The sequence below is a fragment of the Pangasianodon hypophthalmus genome, chromosome 9 (assembly GCF_027358585.1).
Source record: "Pangasianodon hypophthalmus isolate fPanHyp1 chromosome 9, fPanHyp1.pri, whole genome shotgun sequence".
In the NCBI taxonomy this organism is placed as follows: domain Eukaryota; kingdom Metazoa; phylum Chordata; class Actinopteri; order Siluriformes; family Pangasiidae; genus Pangasianodon; species Pangasianodon hypophthalmus.
The window spans coordinates 10,095,819-10,117,921 of record NC_069718.1 but is presented as its reverse complement, the minus strand read 5'-3'; the positions used below and the strand labels follow the sequence as shown (position 1 = coordinate 10,117,921).

At 38.1% G+C, this 22,103-nt stretch overlaps 1 protein-coding gene across 5 annotated transcripts in view; it reads left to right on the top strand.

The window, feature by feature from the left end:
- The window catches only part of enox2 (ecto-NOX disulfide-thiol exchanger 2), a 235,967-nt gene that overhangs the window by 151,823 nt on the left and 62,041 nt on the right, over nucleotides 1-22,103 (top strand). For all 5 annotated transcript variants that reach the window (XR_008302279.1, XR_008302278.1, XM_026918721.3 and 2 more), the window contains 2 exons: nucleotides 2,334-2,465; nucleotides 17,403-17,558. Coding sequence is in view for 3 of the 5 variants with exons in the window: in XM_026918721.3 (XP_026774522.2) it covers nucleotides 2,334-2,465; nucleotides 17,403-17,558 (288 nt within the window). In the remaining 2 variants the exon portion in view is untranslated. The remainder of the gene's footprint in view (nucleotides 1-2,333; nucleotides 2,466-17,402; nucleotides 17,559-22,103) is intronic.

Genomic DNA, 22,103 nt, shown 5'->3' with positions numbered 1-22,103 from the left:
AGTACTGGTTGTGTGTCTGATACTGATGGTGTGGGGGAGTACTGATTGTGTGTCTGGTATTGATGATGTGAGGAGTACTAGTTGTATGTCTGGTATTAATGGTGTGGGGGAGTACTGGATGTGTTTCTGGTATTGATGGTGTGGGGGAGTACTGGATGTGTTTCTGGTATTGATGGTGTGGGGGAGTACTGGATGTGTTTCTGGTATTGATGGTGTGGGGGAGTACTGGATGTGTTTCTGGTATTGATGGTGTGGGGGAGTACTGGATGTGTTTCTGGTATTGATGGTGTGGGGGAGTACTGGATGTGTTTCTGGTATTGATGGTGTGGGGGAGTACTGGATGTGTTTCTGGTATTGATGGTGTGGGGGAGTACTGGTTGTGTGTCTGATACTGATGATGTGGGGAGTATGGATTTGGAAGGTTGGAAAGTGTGAAATTTGCAGACGAATTATAGAAGTAAACTTAAAAGTAACTAACCATGGGTTTGAGAAGAGTACTTCTCTAATAGCGTCTACCACTATAGTAGTATTACTACTATTACTACTATCACTACCTAGCAAACTATAGAAACACTAACCAATGAATATTAGCCTAACTAGCAGATATGGCTTAAAATGTAGCTGAATGGTAGTAATTCTCAGCTACTGAGTACAGTTTTAGGAAATGAAACATCACAGATCATTCAATAAGTTCTAGCCATACTAGGTGGCTATACAAAAATAACTGAATTCAGCAACCTGCTTTTTGTAGGTGCCAGGTAAATAATAAAACACTGTGAATTCTGTTACAAGAAAATAATCAGTGACAGTTTGGCATTGATAAAGTTTATTATTTTCCAATAACATCACGTTCTAAAGTGTTTTATTCCTTTTCCACAGAAATATGGCAAGACTACAATTTTCTTATTTTTTAAAGAGTGGCGTGTCATTTTTATCCATTTATAGTTACATTTTTTTATGTTGAATGTTGTAGAATTGTACATTATTTTTCTTGTAATTACTTATGTTATAAAGCAGCTATTAACAGTTGTTCCCTCACCACCCTCTTTTTTTCTTTCTCTTGAAATTGATATGACAAACAACTGACAAACTGCAAAGTCTTGTGTCTTGAAGACTCTCATGTTGGAAAACTTTAATTCACAACTTTACTTCTGACTGTTACAAAGTCCACTATTGAAGTCCCTGTGTAATTACTATACAAATGGTAACGTTAGATAATATTTAGAACAAACTCATTAATATAAAACTGAGATTTGCCTTGCATCAACTTGCATCAACTCTTTCTGATCAATCAGAATCAAGAATTGAACAGCACTGTGGTATACGTACACTATAAAATTACTAGTTAATTGCAGAAATTGTTATAAATGCAACTTTGTGGTAAAAGTGTGTATGCAGAGGCATAGTCTGGATTATTGGCAATGGTTTCTACAAACGACAACAAAAGAGATACCCTCAGAAATGACAAAAGTGAAGTGACTTGTTAAGCTTTTTTGCTACTGAGACTTGTTAGAGTACAATATGGTACCACTGTTTTTAATCAATGCTATACAGATTTAAAAATCAGTCTTAGTTTCCGTTACTGAACAATGACTCCTGTACACTACACATTGTAGAACATAGCAGAGAATGGTATGTGTTGCTGTATTTCTCTTCATCTCCTGTGCTGACATTGAGCTGTCTGTAAAAGCTTATTGTGGAACAATGGCTGCAAAGCCAAGAGCTTTTCATTGCTAAACCATATGTTCTTCCTCTCTCACACTCAGTAAACCCCATGTGCACCATCCATCAATTATAGGCAGACATTAACATTAACCTCTCAGCTCACAGGCCAATGCTTACTCTTTTGGATGAGCTTGCACTCTGTGTGGATTTTTCCCCTTTCAATAGCAGATTAAATGTTTTATAATAGAGTCCATTTCCCTCCTTGCTGAGATGTAGAGGAATGTAAATTAGAGCAGCCGATAAAATGATCATAGATTTCTCGTTGCTGTCTAGAAATGACGAAGGAGGTTTCTTTCCTAGTTTGCTGGTTTGTTCTCCTGTAAGAATTTATTTGTTAGGTTTTCACACTTGACAGGAGCCAGTGATGCCTTGATCATTATTATTATTTTTGTTTTTGTGTATGCCTGCATGCTTATTTTCATATGTGAAACCAAAATCATTCTGATTATGAAGTGGTACTCAGAGCCGTGTGGCTTTCCCAAAGGAAGATATGATATTGGGAACTTTTTTATTTTTACAGTTTTGGAATATGTTTATTATTTTGGTAATATAGTGGAAATGAAGTGAGAGTGTTTTAAATCCTAATTCTTCTCTTCTTGTCTGTATAGAGGGTCTACGTAATATAGCAATGGACTCTAGCTCATTGGGACTGCCCATGTCCGACCCAAACGCCTGGGCCACTGCCATGAACAACCTAGGGATGGCGCCCATGGGCATGACTGGTCAGCCTCTCATGTCAGGTAAGTCTGGACTAAGCATGACTGTTATTAACCATAGCTGCTTTTACACTGTATGGTTTTATGTTGTCGCAGACAAAAAAAATGCATATTGTAAAAGAAATCATTAGTTGTGAATTAGTATCAACAGACATTTATAAACGAATGACATGACCCCAATTTAGTGCCATCGCGACCAAAGACAGTCGACGACAAAGTTCTGGCAGTGTCAGAAAACTTTAATTAAAGTCTCAGTGTGAGCGCTGCTACAATATTACAAACCCCAATAGGAGGACGGCGCAGGATTACATGAAATTTACAGCATGGGATTACACGAAATTTATGAGACAGCTACAGATATGCTAGTGGCAATGGCAAAGTGTAAAGAAAACGTGCTAATTGACAGAAAAATATATTATTTACATCAAGCTCACTTTGAAGACTGCTCCTGTCTATGTGACCAAATTTTCTGTATCGCAGGTCTATCATTAGAGGATCTTCATCATATACTCTAACATGGAGAGCACATTATCACACAGTCAGTTATAGAATTCGGACAAGATTTTATTGGGACCATCTCTCAGTGTGACAAGTAATCTTAACAGACCACTGAAATCTCACAGTCTTAAAGCGGCTTAATTCTATAAACTACAGTACTAACTCCCTGCAGATGCTTTTCAATTAAACAAACAAACAAACAAAAAAAACCAGATTTTCCCCTGGTGTTGTTTGTGTTTTCAGTTTGGCCGTGGTAATCATTTCAGCATGAAGTGTCTTCCAAACATGAACATGTTTGATAAGAGAGACGAAACTGTTATTTCTGTCATGCAAATACTTGGCATCGTGTATGAATTAAAACCGAATTGAAAGCAGACGTGTAGCTTTAGTAATCCAAGCAAGATGTTTTTGTTAAAATGGTTAGTCATATTTGTCTACTGACTCTTCGCTTCTTTCTGCTCAGAAGAAGCACTTTATCGGCTAACGCTGGCTATTAGCTCGTTGAGAATAAACCACTGACGATCTTAATGGCCATTTAGATTGTGCTTTGGTTAGCTTTATGGGCACATTTAGGGAGGAAACATGTTGTGTCTGATATCTGTGTGTGAACTCGAAGCCCCCCGATCTCTCAATGCAGTCAGCGTGGATAATTAGTCTCAGGGCTTTTTTGGCTGGCTGCTTTATGGTAGCACAGTGTGAATGCAGTACTCATTCCTGCATTACTCAGCGGAGAGGCGTCTCAGACAGATGGAGAGGCTGGCAGAACTTATCAGCTGGTGCACTGCTATGAGTTACATCAGTGGAGGTGGGACTTAAGCCTACACAGCTGTGAGCAGTCCTCCTTCTCAGAAACCTTCATATATACAGTATATTCCATTACACGCTATAGAAATACCATGCATCCTGCACAAGTCAGCTTTTTTATTATGCTGAGATTAGACTGGAAGCATACTCAAAACCCGGGATGTCATCAGCATACCTTTACTGGTAATATGTCACTCACACTTGCAGCCTATTTTACACTATTCACACTTGCCATAAAAGTGTTGTTACACAGGATGTGATGAAATGAATCTTCCATCATTTATTTGTCACTAATATTGAGGAATTTGAGTCATTTTGTAGTTGAATGCACAAAGATATTAAAAGATGAACTGTCAATCACTCTGTGTTTCAAATAAACAATGAGACGTGAAATTGCTTGGCTATACGCTATACTTTTCAATGAGCCCCAACTTTCTGAGCTAGGGGCACATCAATAACAAAAGTCATGGTGCTTGCCAATCTGAATGTAATGTGTACAGCAGACGGTATGATTATGATAAAATAAACTTCTTGCCTTTGATGATGCACTAAAAGCAAAAGAAGCTTTCTCCATTTTTTTCCCCCATGTCATTCTTTTTTTCTCACGCCATCCACTTTTATCCACTTTATATCCTACAAGTTTGAGCTGACGTAGACCACCAGTGGAACTGATGGTGACAGAGACATGCAGGAAGTATCTGATGTGTCTGAAGACTAAATAGCTAAATTGTTAGAGTTATCCTACTTGATAAAAGGAAATTACTGTTACTGATGGAGAAGCCCCAGAACTGTTCCTGATTAGTCTGAGGTAGCAAGACATTGCATCATTGAACAGCCTTAAGTTAGTAAAATACTCCTCCAAAAAGTGCCACAACTGCAAACTTGCACAAAATCAATGAATTTACTTCAAAACTTACTTCAAAATGAATAAACTCCCTCCAAATGAATGGAAAATAGAATAGCGTGTGAGAAGCCAAAAACACACCGACAAACCATGTTTGCTGTTAACGAGCCACTATGGTAGAGCAAGACACATCCCCGGGGGCTGGGACATATGATATGTTGTAGAGAGCATTTAATTGGATGAATACAAGACTAGTACAGGAAGATACTATATAAAAAGTTTATAAACTGTACAGTTAAAACAAGAATACCTCCAAAACTATTTTTTCTACATTAAAACAATTAACTGCCTACATGTAATTCTACCTTTCTGACACGTTTGGATTTTGCTGCAATGACCAGTTGTTTTTGAGAGGGAGAATATTTTATCTGGGTAGGATGTTATATCTATCATTATGTATAACAGGCCCTATTTCCTGGGGCAAATTTTCTTAATGAGTTGTTTTATAGCATCTTTGTATACATAAATGTAATAAACATTTCAATGTAGATTTTTGCCAGTAAAAAATTTTGTTCTGACAGCCTCAAAAAAGGACATCTTTCCCAGTAATATGTCTGCTTCTGTTCACATTAATTACCCTGGACTTGTACTAGGTCTCATCCTGGTACATGGGTGTGTCATTCTTCCTAAGATTTCAGCTCTAGCTTGCATCCACACACAACTTCTTTTTGTTTAATTCCACTAAAATTCCTTCGTGCAGAAAATACGGCAGGAACAAGAACATTCCACAGTGGTCTGAAATTTTAAACATGGAATAAAATGAAACCCTAGAGATGCAAATTAAAGACCAGGGTGCATCTTATTTGGTTTTCCCTTTTTTTTTTTCTAATGCCATGCAGTTTCACTAAGCACACCACTGGAACTGCCACTTCATGCATTTTATAAATAATCTCTTTCATCTTCTTTGTATTGCCATGTTATCAACAGAGTTGATGAAATATATACATCACCATGCTCCAGCGTGGCCACCAGACATATTTCACCCGAGGTGGACTGTGCGCATATTCGAGCCAAACACGCTGCCTTTTTCCACAATATTGAATTTCATTGCTCATATTTACAGTGTCTCATGCAAGATACTCCCCCTTTATGCAAGATGACTGCTCAAGAGCAAATTATAACCTTTACCAAGCAGGTTATAGACTGGCATTTGAAAGGCTGGAATAGTGATGCGTGTTTGGAGAAAGTTTTGTCCTGTGAGCCATGTAGTAATGCTACAAGTACTGTTGATGTGCCCTATTTCCCTAGATCTCATTTCACCCTCGCCTTCCAATCAGCCCCTCTGCAGGGAATACAGTTTCCTCTGATTTCCTGCTTCTCAGTGGGCTGAGGAATGAAGATGGTGATCCAAATGTCCCACTGCGTCATATTATCCTCATTAATCTGGATTAATCTGTTTCATGCTGCCTTTTTCTCAAAAATTATGCAGTTTTGCATAGCAGAAGCAATTCTTTAGTTACTGCTATAGACTTTCCACTGTCCTGCTAGTCCTTTACTTGCTCTCTGGATGGAGTTCACCTGATTTCCCGTTGTGTAGGCAGCTGCAGTGGATGGAAGGTGTGTTAGGGAGGGGTTGCTGCTGTCTGGCATTGCTCCGTTTATCATTAATCACACAGGGGAAAGCAGCTGTTGCCTCCCTTCGTTCCCAGCCTGCACTGAACCACCACTTCTCACTACCTCTATTACACACCGCTGCATTGCTGCATCAGCACATTTTACTACTTCTGAATAATCACATTTTAACTTTAGACCTGTACTGTCCAATCAGCCGAATGCAAACCGTTATTTTAACAAATCCCTAGTACAGTTTTATATGGTTGGTTGACTTAAATTCTAATCAAGTCTCACTCATCAGTGCTAAAGCTATAAAATTTAATTACAATTACACAATTATAAAGCAGCAGCCTTCTAACAGAACTCAGTCTACTGCACCTTAATATATGCCCTTTGCGTTACTGCAGTGGACCAATTACAGCTACTTCAAACCTGATTATCTTGTTTCAAGCAGTAATCCGTACCATCACCTACTGTAGACCATGGAAATACACATCAAGTCACACCAAAAGTTCTATACGTACTATGTACACCTCAAATCTTTAATGCAAACTGATCACTTTGCTTTATTATAACTGCTTGTTATAGAACTTGTGGCCACGTTAATCATTATTATGTCACATGACCATCACTATTTACATGTTCTAAAGCCCCAGAACGATCAATTCTCTGACATGTTCTCTATATTACATCGTCCATATTTTACTATTCTGCATTTTACACCTGTCTAATACTTGGTTTCAGTTTGGTTTCAGCAGGAGATGATGGAAAAGAGAGCTTCCTTAAGTGTCTTTATACTAAAGAAAAAGTGCAAACTTTCAATGATATAATGAAACCTTTTACCAGCATGTCAATTTTACTTGGTTATTTCTACATGTCCTTTTATAATGGGTAAGAAAATGGTGAAATTTTTCCAGCAACAGGAATGTACATTCTGTAAAAATGATTGATATGACAGAAATCCCAGAGATACATCTCCCAGTGTAAAACTAATCCAGTCCAAATAGGGCTTAAGAGTTGTATCTTGAAATGAAGAAGTATACTGTTATAAGGTAGCAGATTAGCAGGGTTTGAACGCATGCTTGAAAGTTTTTAAGGCTCTTGAGTGGTGCAACAGAAAAGCGTTTGCCCTATTGTTGGGACGTCATGAGTTCAAATTCCAACGATGCCACAGCTATCCATAGCTGGGAGTCAAGATAGCAAAACTGGCCATACTCTCTGGGTGAGAGGGATAGCGTACTCTCTCCCCTGTCAATCACAGAAACACTAGCCAATCATGGGCATCAGTGAGCTCATGTATGAGGAAGAGGGTAAATGGCGCTTTCCTCCATGATGCAGCCGTTTGAAAAGATGTGGTTTGCTAGTATCATGTGTCTTGGAGGAAGCAAGAGTTGGAAGGTGGGTGGGAATTGTCCAAGACTTTCTCCCCATTAGGGAGAAAATAGGGAAAAAAATACAAAAATGGAGGATAGAAAATACTGGAATTGTTATCTTTTTTTAGATGTAAACTAAATAACATTCATTAAAAAATATATATATATAGCTTCATAATTTCAAAACTATTTTAATTTTCCTTGCTGTTAACTTTTCTTAATGGAGTAAGATGTTAGCAGTTAGTAACTGTCACTAGAAAGAGGACAATGTAGGCCATGATTATTACAGCAAGAGCTAAATATGGAAGTACTTCGAGCAAGAACCTGGACTGATGACATTTATAATTTGTGCCAAATTATCTACAAACTGAACATGTGTAATTTTAGAGAGTTATGACCAGCTCTAATGGGCCAGTAGACTCTCTACATTGGTGTTTTCTCTAGATACACGTATCACAGCCTTCTCAATTCCCACCTTCTTCGTTATTTATCTAGTGCAAAATCAGAGGAAGTGAAAGTCAAAGAAGGTATTGTAGTGCTGGAGCTGTTTTGGTTCTGACCTGCCCTCTAGTGGAGATGGCTTTTAAACTTCCAGATGTACAAAAGGTACACAGGTATGGATATGGATATGAAGAATGCTGCTTGCCAGATATACTGTAACTAACAGTAGTTACTTGCAAGTTCCAGTCTGCAGCACTGAAAGAGTGCATAAATAGCTCACGGTCTCTGCACACTACGTGCTCGAGGCCACTTTTTCACATCCTCCTTCCAACACCATCAGGAGCGCTGCTGGTTTTGCCCAAGTAAACAGCTACCTCAGTCTGACTGATCCCTTAAGTGCAAGTGCGTTTTAGCTTTTTTAGCCCTTTCTTTTATTCCTCCTCCAATTCTCTAAGGCAGGATTCAGTTGTGCTGCCGTTGAGCAGAGCACAGCTCAGAAAGCTCTATAGCTCAAGCCAAGTGGATTGGCTTTTGACTTTTTATCCAGCTATATAAATAAGACTCAGTAACTGTAACTCTATTAAAAGCGCCACTCTTTAGATTCCCCGGAAAGAAAGGTCAGAGAACGAGCCTCATAGAGGACATATTGCTATTCATGTGCCTCTGTACTTTACATTTCTTAATGCTATAATTTGCATTTCTCTACGTTATCCTGCTTTCAGTAGCTCCTGCTTTAGGATAACTACTGCTACATAAGAGCATCTGTTCCACCTTTTTTTTTTTAAAGGCAGCAAATAAAAATGTGTCAGTACAACCGTATGGATGACAAGCTCTGTTTAATTTCCATTAAGGTTTTAAACTAAGATTCTGTTTATTACTCAGCCCAGTTTACATATATTACAGTAATCTTATGTCTGTCTGTATGTCTGGTAATAATGCTGGGGCTCATGTTATTTCAGCAGACGACATTAGCATGCAGTCTTTTGGGAATCGGTGTCCTTTGCCGTTGATTATGAGGGCTGTTTTGTGTGGATTTGAGGCAGCCACCTGGGTGTACTTTGCACAAGCATGTAGCAATTTTGCACCCCATTCCTTTGGATAATGGAATTAGACGTGGCAGGACATTTACAGTCAATAGTGCTGAATATAGCCGGATTGTCATTGGCAGCACAGATGAGAGACTGTACGCTGCACCTTCCAGCCAGTGCGATAATGAAAATAGATGACTCTTTTCAGCACAATGATTCCATTCATTTGCTTCTGTTTATATTTTGATTACAATCCAATTACATGCAGGGACTGAGAAACGAATTGATTGGACCTATCAAAGCCTCATGGCAAGGTAAAGGAAGATGAAAAGCATTAGGCTTCTATAGGTGACTAACAAACACACACTTATAAGCCCAGTATAAGTTCAGCTTACACTCATACGCTATGAGTTTCTTTCCCCAAGCTGTTATGCACTGTGAATTATGAATGTGATTGCACTTATCGTGTTATGTTATTCACAGAGCATTGTTGTCAGCTGCTATAAAGCATCATTTACAGCAGACTGTTTAGACATCAACATCAGGCAAATCTCAGTGGTTTTTTTTTTTCTTTTTTTTTTTTTTGCCGAATGATTTCAATGTAACGAGAGTATATTCATGTACATGTATTTATTAAAGCTGCACAGATCCAATACAGATATTGATCTGAGTTAATATTTCCCAGAAGAAGCCAATGATGAACTTTTTATACATGCCATGAACATACAGCTAATGAAGCTGACTGATAGGGACTATGTAATGACAGTTAGTTCATTTAAACGCATTATGTCCCAACTTAAATCTACAATTTTTTAAATTTTTTTTAATGCCAATTGTACATCCTCCAAGTAGCATCTTTAAACAATCTTTGCAACTCTATAAAAAAAAGTCAGTGTTGATAAGTTTCATATGAATAATTCTATTTATACCAGAGTGTACACAGGTTTCTGTGAAGATTTTTGGAAGGAGTCTCCAGTATCAGCATTTTGTAACAGAGATAATGACAAAGCTGTTCCTTTAAGTCTTTAGGATAGAAAATTTTGTGATTTCTCAGTAACAAGCTACATTTTGTCTTATTAGCTTTAAGAGAGGCTGATGAGTGACAATTTATAGCTGCAATAACGTAAGTGATAAAAGGAACTACCTTCGTTTCAGTGTTGTTCCACAACAGTAAATGTCACTATAAGCAGTTAAAATGTGATGTGTTGTACCATTATAAACAGAAACTTGTCAACATTGGTAATTGCAGTGGTGAAAGAGGAATAAAACACTTCAAAATGTGGTGTTATAGGCAAATAATCAACTTTCAGGCGGTAACAAAAACTCTGCTTCAGACTGACCACATCACCCTGTCGATGTTTATTTTCCTGTAACAGCATGCCATGTCATGTGTTATTTCTTACTTAATCATTAGTACAGGTTTTAAAGGGGCACCTAGTCTCTCCTGATGATGCATTCTCAAGATAGAAGTAAGATTTCCTTTCCTGCAGAAGCTAGGATTAATGGTACAGAAAGTATCGCTACTACATATTAAAACTGTAGTGACCGAACGTTGTTAGATATAAACATGGCACTGATATAAAAACTGTAAATTCTGTAAAAATGCTGAGGCTAAGAAATGTGGTACTGGAGAATACTGAAGAACGTAACATGACAAATTACATATTAAACACAAATTTTATGCTGAATTTCTCCTTTCAAGTTGGATTGTCCTTCATTTCTCCATATTGCATTTTGTCAACATATTATGCACTGTAGCTCTCATTGCACCTCTGCAGTGTTAGCAAAAATCAGAAAGCCCTACATGATGAAATCGCATCTGTTTCCAAAGATGTTTTTGGCTTTCCACTCCTGGCATTGAAAAATCTACAGCTTTTCCCAGGCCAACATTCTTGCCTCGGTTTGATTGTGATGTGGAACGGCCAGTCTCTCTGCCGCAGGCTGCAGATTTCTTCAGCATTTTGGCGTGTGGAGTAGTGGCTGGGGGTTGGAGCTGTGTGTCTCATTAGAGACTAACCAGCATGCTCTCGGGAGTTAGCCATGCCCTTCACTTGAACTGCTGCTGGGGGAAACGTTTGCCCAGAAAATCAGTGGAGAGCAGAGGAGCCTCCTTAACACTGCGCACCAGCCACCAGCAGTTCTGCTCTTAAATGCCACTGCATTGTACTTTTAATTGATGGCAGGATAGTGTCTATAGTGAATACATGTTCTAGAGGCATTATATTATATTACCTTATATTATATATACAGTTAGGTCCGGAAGTATTTGGACAATGACAGAGTTTTTGTGATTTTGCCTTTATACACCACCACAATGGATTTGAAATAAAACAATCAAGATGTGATTGAAGTGTAGACTTTCAGTTTTATTTTAAGAGGTTCCACAAAAATATGGCATTTACCATTTAGGAATTGCAGCCATTTTAAGCAAAGTACCTCCATTTTCAGAGGCTCAAAGGTATTTGGACAAAGTGACATAATTTTAATACTTGGATGAAAATCCTTTGCAGTTAATCACTGCCTGAAGTCTGGAACCCATGGACATCACCAAGTTTCCACTGAGTTTCCTCCCTGGAGATGGTTTGCCAGGCTTTCACTGCAGCCACCTTCAGTACTTCATACTCCCTGCTCACATTCAGCCAAATGCTACAAAACTGATAGGACGCCACTTCACAGTGCAGGTGGATAATGACCCTAAACATACTGCGAAAGCAACTCAAGACTTTTTGAAGGCAAAGAAATGGAATATTCTTCAATGGCCAAGTCAGTCGCCTGATCTCAACCCAATAGAGCATGCTTTTCACTTACTGAAGACAAGACTGAAGGCAGAAAGACCCACAAACAAGCAGCAACTGAAGGTGGCTGTAGTGAAGGCCTGGCAAAGCATCTCCAGGGAGGAAACTCAGAATTTGAGTTTTGAGAACATGAGCTCCAGACTTTAGGCAGTCATTGACTGCAAAGGATTTGCATCCAAGTATTAAAATTATGGTTATATTTACAATTATGTCACTTTGTCCAAATACCTTTGAGCCCCTGAAAATGGAAGTACTTTGTTGAAAATGGCTGTAATTCCTAAATGGTAAATGCCATATTTTTGTGGAACCTCTTAAAATAAAGCTGACAGTCTACACTTCGATCACATCTTGATTGTTTTATTTTATTATCCATTGTGGTGGTGTATAAAGACAAAATCACAAAAACTCTGTCATTGTCCAAATACTTCCGGACCTAACTGTATATGACCAGTCTGCTCATAGAAGGTCTTTATTTTTTACTATTTTCTACTAATTTAGAATAATAAGGCATTAACATTTGGAAGTAACATATAGAATTATGCAGTGACCAAGAAAAGCATTAAATCGAAATGACTTTATTTTTTAAATTAATGACAAAGATTCACCCATGAGACTCAAAGTTCAGAGGCCGAGCTCCTCACTTTTCCTAAACTCCTAAATGAAAACTGGTTGTTTGGGGAAATAATTTAAAGTAAAAATACTTATTTAAAATACATTTTGATTCAGAAATACATTTAGACATGGGCATTAACCTTCAATTTCAGTCATAAGCTTGAAATGGATTTAAGACATTTCAATTCAGTGTAGTGTGTTCAAACTTCAGACTGGTAGTGTTTATACTGAAGGACTATGAATTATATACAGTATATCCATTGTGAAATTTTAGAAATCCACATTTATTAAATGGCTTTACTGTACTCTGTGGTTATGCATGATACCGTATTTGTGTTCAGTGATAGTGGGACTGTCTGTGGCTGTTTGGGATTTGAGATACAGGATGCATTCCTATTTAAAAGCCAGCGCTTGATAACAAACCTTTATTCAAAACAGGATGTGGAGCTCTAAACTGTTTTGCAAGCAGCTCTTTATCCTCTCCAATCTGGTTTGGGTTATTAGAGGAACAAAACAAGTAAATCATAGTTCACATTTACAGTATTGTTACTCAGGTCTTGCAACTCCGACCACTGGAACCACAAACTGTTAAATAATTAGTGTTTCCCAGACCAAAGGGGAAACATGACTTCTGTGCTTGATCAAAGTTTCTTAATTCATTTTTTGTTTGAGGTCATTGGCCTCCATGCCATGACTACATATCATTCTCTTAATTTTTAATGGATTGTGTTTTTTTTTTATTATTATTTATTTAAGAACAAGACGTTGATTTCTCTATTCGCTTCTAGCCAGGAGTGGGTTCCATAATTCCTCAGTGCAGTGCCTGTTATCCTAATGCCAGAGTACTGAGTGCTGGAAAAGAGTCTGACAGGAGCTACATGAAACACTGAGCTGTTTCAGTCCTCCCGAGAGCCAGACTGTCAGATGCTCCTTAACTGGGGGAAGACTGTTCAGCTGAGCACTTTCAGGACTTCGACGATACATTGAGGGATGATGAAGATATTTTTAATTATGGAGAATCATAACCTTTTATAATATCAGTGGTGCTTCCTGATTTAAAAATGAAAAATTTAAAAATGTCAAAGTTTTAGGCAGAAAACAAACTTTATTTTGATCAAAACTCAAGTCTCTGAAACTTTAACTTCAAACTATGCCTGTATACATGCAGATGCACATTTGATGTGAACACATCATAGATATATGATGAAAACAATACATTTCAATTTTCAGCAGTAAACAATCAGCTGTATATTTTGATTGTATGCATCAGCTGTGAAACCAGCTGCTTCTCCTGCAAGAGGATTTCTGTTGCTTGTTTTACTATGTGTAAATTGTCTGTGTATTACCATGTCATTTGTTTATAGGATATATCTGGTATATCTGTGTCTGTGGTGTATACATCCTGATTCTTGGTTTGGTTTGATTTCTTTGGAGATGAAAGAACATTACACTTGTATGAGTACTGATTACATATCTGGGTAAACCTTACAACTCAGAACTTACCTCTTCACTTCCCCACCCCCACCCCCCGGTACTCTTTTTGCTAAGCTCATTTGCTAAGAGAATATTTAGGTGACGAGCCAAAAAAAATGTCTGTGCTCATGACATGGTTGAACTACTGTCGTACTATTCCCTTTGTGTGAGCTCAGACACCACCTGACATGAATCTTCCTCCCTCATCATTTTGAATCACTTTTTTTTTTTTTTTTTGCTTTATTGTATGTAAGAGGTGCCTTTTTTATTCTTTGTATTACCAGAGAAGGTGCATTATGGCGGTATTGTTTCACGGGCAAGCATGCCCTGCCTGTTAGGCAATTTTGTGACGTGATCTTTCTAAAATGCTCTTTTTAAAACTTTAGGAATACAAAATAATTATATAATCACCCTATAACAACTTTGTGTAGGTTGCATGTAACAGTTTATACCTCAGTCAACATTATTTAACATTTGTGGCAGGAGTCTCCAGTGTATAACGTAAGTGATAACTGGAACTACCTTGTAAAAATGAGTCCAAAGTATGATATCTTGTTCTTTAAAAGATTGCTGTGCAAATTGCTGTGGTATAAGAGGAATAAAACACTAATATAAGACATGCTGTTATACTTCAGGAAGGTAACATTAACTCCACTTCACATTGGGCTGCATCACACCACCTCAACATTGATTATATTCCTATAGCAGCATACCCCCAAGTGTTTTATTTCTTACATACACTATATGGCCAAAAGTTTGTGGACACCTGACCATCACACTCATATGTGCTTTTTGAACATTCCATTCCAGATTTAGTCCTCTCTTTACTGTTATAATAACCTCCACTGGGAGGGAAGGCTTTCCACTATATTTCGGAGCGTGTCTGTGAGGATTTGTGATCGTTCAGCCGCAAGAGCAGTAGTGAGGTCAGGCACTGATGTTGGGTGAGGAGGTCTGGGGTGCAGTCAGCATTTCAGTTCATCCCAAAGGTGTTCAGTGGGGTTGAGGTCAGGGCTCTGTGGAGGACACGCGAGTTCTTCCACATCAACCTTAGCAAATCATGTCTTCATGGAGCTCGCTTTGTGCGAAGGGGCATTGTCATGCTGGAACAGGATTGGGCCTCTTAGTTCCAGAGAAGGGAAATTGTAATGTTACAGCATGCAGAAATATTCTATAGAGTTGTGTGCTTCCAACTTTGTGGCAACAGTTTGGGAAAGAACCACATATGGCTTTGATAATCAGGTCTGGTCGCTAACCCATTCCATAGCTATCAGTAAACCAGTCAAGCCTTGTTACTGCATTTGTTTCCAATCACATAATGGTACCTCTGAATGTAGGTTTCTCTTGGAAAAAGTAGTTCTGTGGGGGTTGTAGGGTAGTGACATAATTTCTCACATAATGTTAAGAGTAAACACTAATAACAGTTGTACCAGTTGGGGAACTTCAAGGTCTGCATTTGGTTTGACGTGAAGAGACAAACCTGCTGACCAAATAGAACCTTCCAGGTTTTCCACTGTACTCAGTGGGAATGATACTACACTGACTAGAGTGCAACTTGTGATGATTATGATGACTGGATTTGCCCAAACAGTGTGCTGCACCATTTCTATCTCACCCATATACCCCTGTTTGGTACATTTGTACCCTGGATCAGTACAGGTACTTATTTATAGTACAGGTGCATGTGACTTGTCAGTATAAATGACAAAATGTGGGATCACAATCCATTTACTTACTGTACCGGTGCACTACTTAATGCTAAAGCAAAAACAGAGGAGCTGAGCGTAGGCATTGACATTCACACCAGCAGCTCAGCAGCATCATGTCCTCTCTCTTTGCCTGCTGTCAGTCGTTCTCTCATCACCCGAGCTCCACAGAGAGAGGTCATCACCTGGACGTCTTGGCTGTGACTTATCATCCTCCTCCATTAGTGCATGTGAGATGCAAACGCCTTTACTAATGTAATCAGGAAGCCAGACGGAGTGACTCTGCTCTCCAGCATCTATTTGATCATACTGTACTTTCCATCCCAAACCTGCTAATGCTGCTATTGCACAGGACAGCTGCCACCCGCACTTCCTTCAGCTGTCTAAATCTGAGTGTCCTGTCTGGTCTTTTCTGTCTGCCCCCGTCCGTTTCAAGTCCATCCTTTGCAAGAGAGCAGTGATGCAGTTAGTGTTTGGTGTTGCCGTCTCTGTTCTCATCATTGTCCTTTAAAGGGGTTTCCTGTCAATGGATTAAGGTAATTTAATACAGTGAGTGTACGGCTGCTGAGGCTCATGTAAAGCCGTCTGTCTGCTCGGGAAGTGCTGGATCATCTAAAGGCACCTTGTCTCAGAGATATAGTCATATGGGATCTGCGCAAATGGAATTTCAACTCACCTTTCCTAGGTTACTTTGACCGACATTTTACTTCTCAAACTTTACTTCTAATATCTTACACATTGTTTCCATTTGTAGAACTTCTGCTGTTTTTTTTTCCCTGAGAGCTAGTGGAGGTGTTAAAGCTGTGACTCACGAGGCAATGGGTGGATTCCGACAGCAGACTAGGCACAGAAAAATGACTTGAAATGAAATGTCATTGATTTTTTTTTTCACAGCATCTATCTGGAGACTGTTTAAATTGCAGTATATAGTTTGTTGCATGGCACATTTGTGACCAAATGCACAAAGGCTGTGTTTAGAAGCTTGGAAATCAATAATCAATGGAACATGAGGTGCTTTATCTAGTCACACAATGTTAGATGTTCAATTGAGCATTTCAGGCTTTTACAAAACAGGCAAATGAGCTACTGTATCCCACACAGAAGAATCTTATGGCTGCCAGAACTGAAGCAAATGAGGTGGTCTGCACAAAAGAGGCATTTCTGCCGTGTATGGCTATTAATGTTTAACTCACTCCACAGTCGAGAGAGAAAAATTGGTAGAGAGTAAGTATAGCCATTTCCAAAAATATAGCCAAAATCTAGAGCAGATAATTAAAAAAAGCCATTGTGTCTTTTGCATTCGCTCAGTATCAAAGATAAGCCATGTACTATAACAAAAATGGAAAACCATTTGAGATAAAACTAGTTGGGTTCAAGACGCTTAACTCTCATCTACTCTGCTCAATTATTAAATCACTTTCAATACAAGCATCCGCCAAATGAGTAAAATGAAAAAGAAAAAAAAAAAAAAAAAGAAAAAAAGTTTTACTATTACTGTGGTCACTGTGCTGTGTGAATGACACTGTCTAACCAATGAGAAGAAATATGGCCTTCTTCACACAACATGGCAAATCTGATCCAATAAAAATAAATGGGCCAGATTTGATTTACTTATTCAGATTATATTCATGTTTGCTTGCAATAGATATTTCTCTATATATCATGTTGTACACAAGGATATGACAGTCATGTTTTTTTAACTTATTTACTGCAGTTAGCGTTGAATGATCTTCCTAAATAATTTCCTTACCTGTCCTTTATTTTTCCCTGTAGATTTTGACCCCAGCCTCGGCATGATGACGGGTATTGCTCCGATGAATCCGATGATGCCCGGCTTGGGCATCGTGCCACCTCCTATTTCTCAAGACCTACCTATTGTCAAGGAGATCATCCACTGCAAGAGCTGCACCTTGTTTCCCCCCAACCCCAGTGAGTCTATCTCAATTGCAACATCCTCTAAGATCCTGTTTCACAATTTACATCTCACAGACCAGTTAGCAATTAATATGCATTATTTTCAGTCCTCATGCATTTTAAAGTACACTATTGACTTGCTGATGCTGTCTGGAATGTCTGACCAGACAAGCAGATGGCCATTAAGATTTTGGTCAAAATTACTCTGCCATTGCAGTGAGGCTCTGCAGGCTGTATTGACCTGACATTAGGATTCTGACAGGTGATATACCTCGCCCTAGAGGAGTACGCCAATAGATCTGACTGTTGAGAAAGCCACCTGCCACTCACATGGGCGGATTGATTGATTACTGAGGAGTTGTGGTTTCATACAAAGGTGAAAATCCCCCCCTCTCTCTCTTTTTCTCTCTCTCGCTCTCTTTCTCTTGTCTGTTTTAGTTCTTTCATGGACCCCAGTGATCTACATGATAGAGATAGAGGAGAGATTAAAAAGGTCTAAAGCAGTCTGGGGGATGTTAAGGTGAAGATCAGGCTGTAATTAAAAGCCGGGCATCTCCAGAGAGGCTCTGTGGTGTGTAAAATATGCTACGCTGTAGAAGAGGGTCAGAGGAGGAGCTAATTACCTGAACTGGTCCTTGTCCTTGAGACCTTTTATATAGCCCTCACATTGGGCATTAAAATATAAGAGTGGTCACCATTCAACTGTCCAAGAACTGTGCAAAAACAGTATGTTAAAGCAGCTGTACACCATCATGAACCTGATGAGATGCATCTCATCCAGTCCAGCCTTTCTGCTAGTTCCTATTGTATTCTTGGCATGAAATAAATAGAACTATGCCCTGCACATGCATAAACTAATGCACTAGAATGGGCTGCCCATGCTTTGTGAGTGTGGTAAAGTGTGTAAACATATACTTAATTCATACCTGGTATTAACTCATCATCTACTTACAACAGACCAGAAGAACACAGCGGATACAAAAATTGTGTTGTTTTCCAGCTAGAAAAGACCAGCGTCTTTCTTTTGCAGTCAACAGTAAATTCACCACAAATGCTATAGATGAAATGTTGAAGTAAGCTCGTTATGAAAGTAATTTGGAAAGCTTTACCCTCTTGAACTCTTAGGGCCCTTTGCCATGTCCAGACTGATATTCTCCACTCTCATAACTTCCTTTCCTATTAGTTTTGCTCTAGCTACTAAATAATTCATAGCACACTCTCTTTTTGTGACAAAATTTAGAACCTTTGTGGGTTCTGGGTTACTACTCTCCTGGAGCACTTAAAGGTTCTATATAGAATCTTACAAGGGCCATCCTCTGCTAGAAAGGTTTCCAAGTAGAGCCCTTTTTAGGAGGATAGGAAGCCTTAATTTGCTAAAGAATCTTTAAAGAACCATTTAGGTGTGTGCCAAGTACCAAGACAGTTTAGCTAAATTTTTAATTATCTAACTTTAAATTTTAAGGGTTCTAGGTATTAAGAAGATGTAATTACAAATATTTTGGAGTTTCTACCACACACTTACCCAGAGAAAAGCGTTCTCTAATAGTTTATTAAGGATTCATTGGATAATTAAGTGTTCTTAATATCCATAAAATTGGAACCTTTCTGATAGGAAAACACTTTGTTGTAATGTCCTATGTGGAGCTTTTAAGGAGTCCCCCAACCTAAAGGTTCCTTAATGTTTTAAGAATCTAGTTACTGAATACTGTGTTTCTCTATCAGAAACAGATTACAGGAATACTTTTAGGAGGCTAAGAACCCTCAATTATCCAATGAATCCTTAAAGAACTATTCAAGAACCATTTTTTTTCTAATGGTGTAACCCAGTTAATACATGTGCTCTTAGAAAGAAGGGTTCCTTCAGGATTCATTGGACAATTATGGGTTCTAAGCTACCAAAAAAAACTTAGAACCTTTTCAGATAAGATAAGATAAGACAACACAAGATAACACTTTATTGTGGAAATTAGAGTGTTCCAGCAGCATACATAAAAGACAAGACATGAATACACATAAGTAATAAAGGTAAAATAAGATAAAGTAAAATAAATATTGAAAAATAAAATAAAAAGTAAGTAAAAATATAAAAATGTATGCATAGCATAGATATAAATTGTAAACCTGTATAGTATGATTCATATGCATCTATAGATATGCTAAGGTGCAGGAAGTACAGTATATTGTGTTGCAGTTCTATACAGTGTAATAGTTATTTATACAGTATTATCCACAGATGATGTGGTTATGAAGGTAGATAAGTTAGGAAAACACTTTGCTGTAATGTTCTACATAAAACATTTAAGGGTTCACCCAAAGGTACAACCAGAGAAAAAATGTTTTAAGAGTATAGTTGCTGAAAACTAAATGTGCATCAAGTGTTTAGTGACCTAATAAAGGGGAAATAGCATGTTCGAGGGTAATGTATTGCTTCCTAAATAATAAATTAGTTCCTATTAGTTCCCCTCATATAAATGGATACACCTCAATCCACAGCCATAGTTTGCAAATAGACTCTTTGAAGAAGTGTGGCTTGCATAGATTCCCAGATTCCTTTGCAGAACCACGGGGTTTTGCAGACTGAAACTTAAGCAGTGCAAAGCTACATCACTGTTTTTGAATCTTGCAGACGCGATTGAGTAACTGAGGCTATAACTATGTTGTGGCAAGCTGAGGAGAGAGAAGAAAGGTATCGTTTTTAGGTCAGGTTTATATAATGGCTGCCAGTATGAGTGCTTTCAGCTCTTTTTATGCTAGCTGTAGACTGAGAAGCAGGTGGGAAACTGATGAAAGCAGTGCAGACTCTAGTGGATGCTACTTACTCTAAACCTGACATATGCTTCACTGCACAAAGGCTGACAGTCTTCCCCTGCACAACTTTGGAGTCATGTTTTTTTTTTGTTTTTTCCTTCGCAGTCTCTCAGAAGAAACCTTGTTCTCCATATTGACCTTGACCACAGGGCAGTGAAGGACATGTGCTGCTAGGTGCAGTCTGACCTCAGCACTAGTGGGTTTGTTTAGGTACGGAAAACCCACAACTGCATTGCAAACCACTGCAAAAGCAGTGGATGAGGGCAGCTCTTATTTTTCTCCATTTGTTAGGAGCACTTAGAAAATCCTTCAGTCTCAATAACAAAGTCCTGAGTGCTGTTTGGGGTGGAAGTTTCCAAACTGCAGCCTGGATTATTTCCTTTTCTATCCCATACTGAATCTTGTAGAGCTGAGCAATATTTAAAAAAAACTGTAATATTAAAATATTTTAGCAAAATACCTTTACAACATTTATGCGAACATTTATGTGATAGAGGTACATCTTAATCTCTCTCTATATATAAATAGTACATAAATTATATATATATATATATATATATATATATATATATATATATATATATATATATATATATATATATATATATATATGCAATAAGCACTGAGATTAAAATATGAGATTATTTTAAGACCATTATGAAAAGAACTGTTTAGGAAACCTGCGAGGATTAATGTTGTTGGCTCATTAAAATGTATTATATGATGTTACATTATAAATACAATGTAAATTCTACAGTATATTAGTGATGGTTTTATGAGGCAGATTTTGAGAATTGGACTGGTTTCATGATGCAAATCTGGCAATGCTGGAGAGGGTATCCATGCAGAAAGAAAAATAGTCATGCCACTGCAGAGAAACTATCATCAATATTGGAAGAATTTTAGAAATAATGTTAATCAAACATGAAATTTTGACTATCACTATCAGTATCTTGTAGTGTTTGCTGCTTTTATGAAAAATCTGGTCACATTAGCAGCTTCCTGCAATATTGTATAACAATAAATGAGTTCATTGAATGATTTGGTCTAGAACAGGGGTTAACAAATTTTTTTATCAGGGTCCCCTTTAGCTGCAAAAAAAAGCAATTCCACAGACTTTTTTTAATGTACATAATCTGACATGTTCAAATATTAAGCTCATTATTGTAATATACACTATATGGCCAAAAGTTTGTGGATACCTGACCAATAAGTATTTGGACAGTGACACAATTTTTGTAATTTTGCTCTGTACACCACCACAATGGATTTGAAATGACGCAATCGCCATGTGATTGAAGTGTAGACTTCAAAGCGTTTAACAAAAATATTGTATTAACTGTTAAGGAATTACAGACATTCTTTTCATAGTCCCTCCATTTTCACAGGCTCAAAAGTAATTGGACAATTGACAGATAAGCAGTTTCATGGCCAGGTGTGGCCTGTTTCCTCATTATTTCATGACAAATTAAGGAGATTAAAGGTCTGGAGTGTTCCAAGTGTTGAATTTGCATTTGGTAGCTGTTCATGGCAACTCTCAAGTGAAGGAGGCCATCATTAGGCTGAAAAAACAAAAGAGACCTCTCAGAGAGATAGGGAGACAGAGAGTGGCCACAGAAGGCAACTAAAATGGATGATCGCAGAATTCTTTCGTTGGTGAAGAAAATCCCCTTCACAACATCTAGCTATGTCAAGAACACTCTCAAAGAGGCGTATCATTGTCAAAGTCTACGATTAAGAGATGCCTTCATG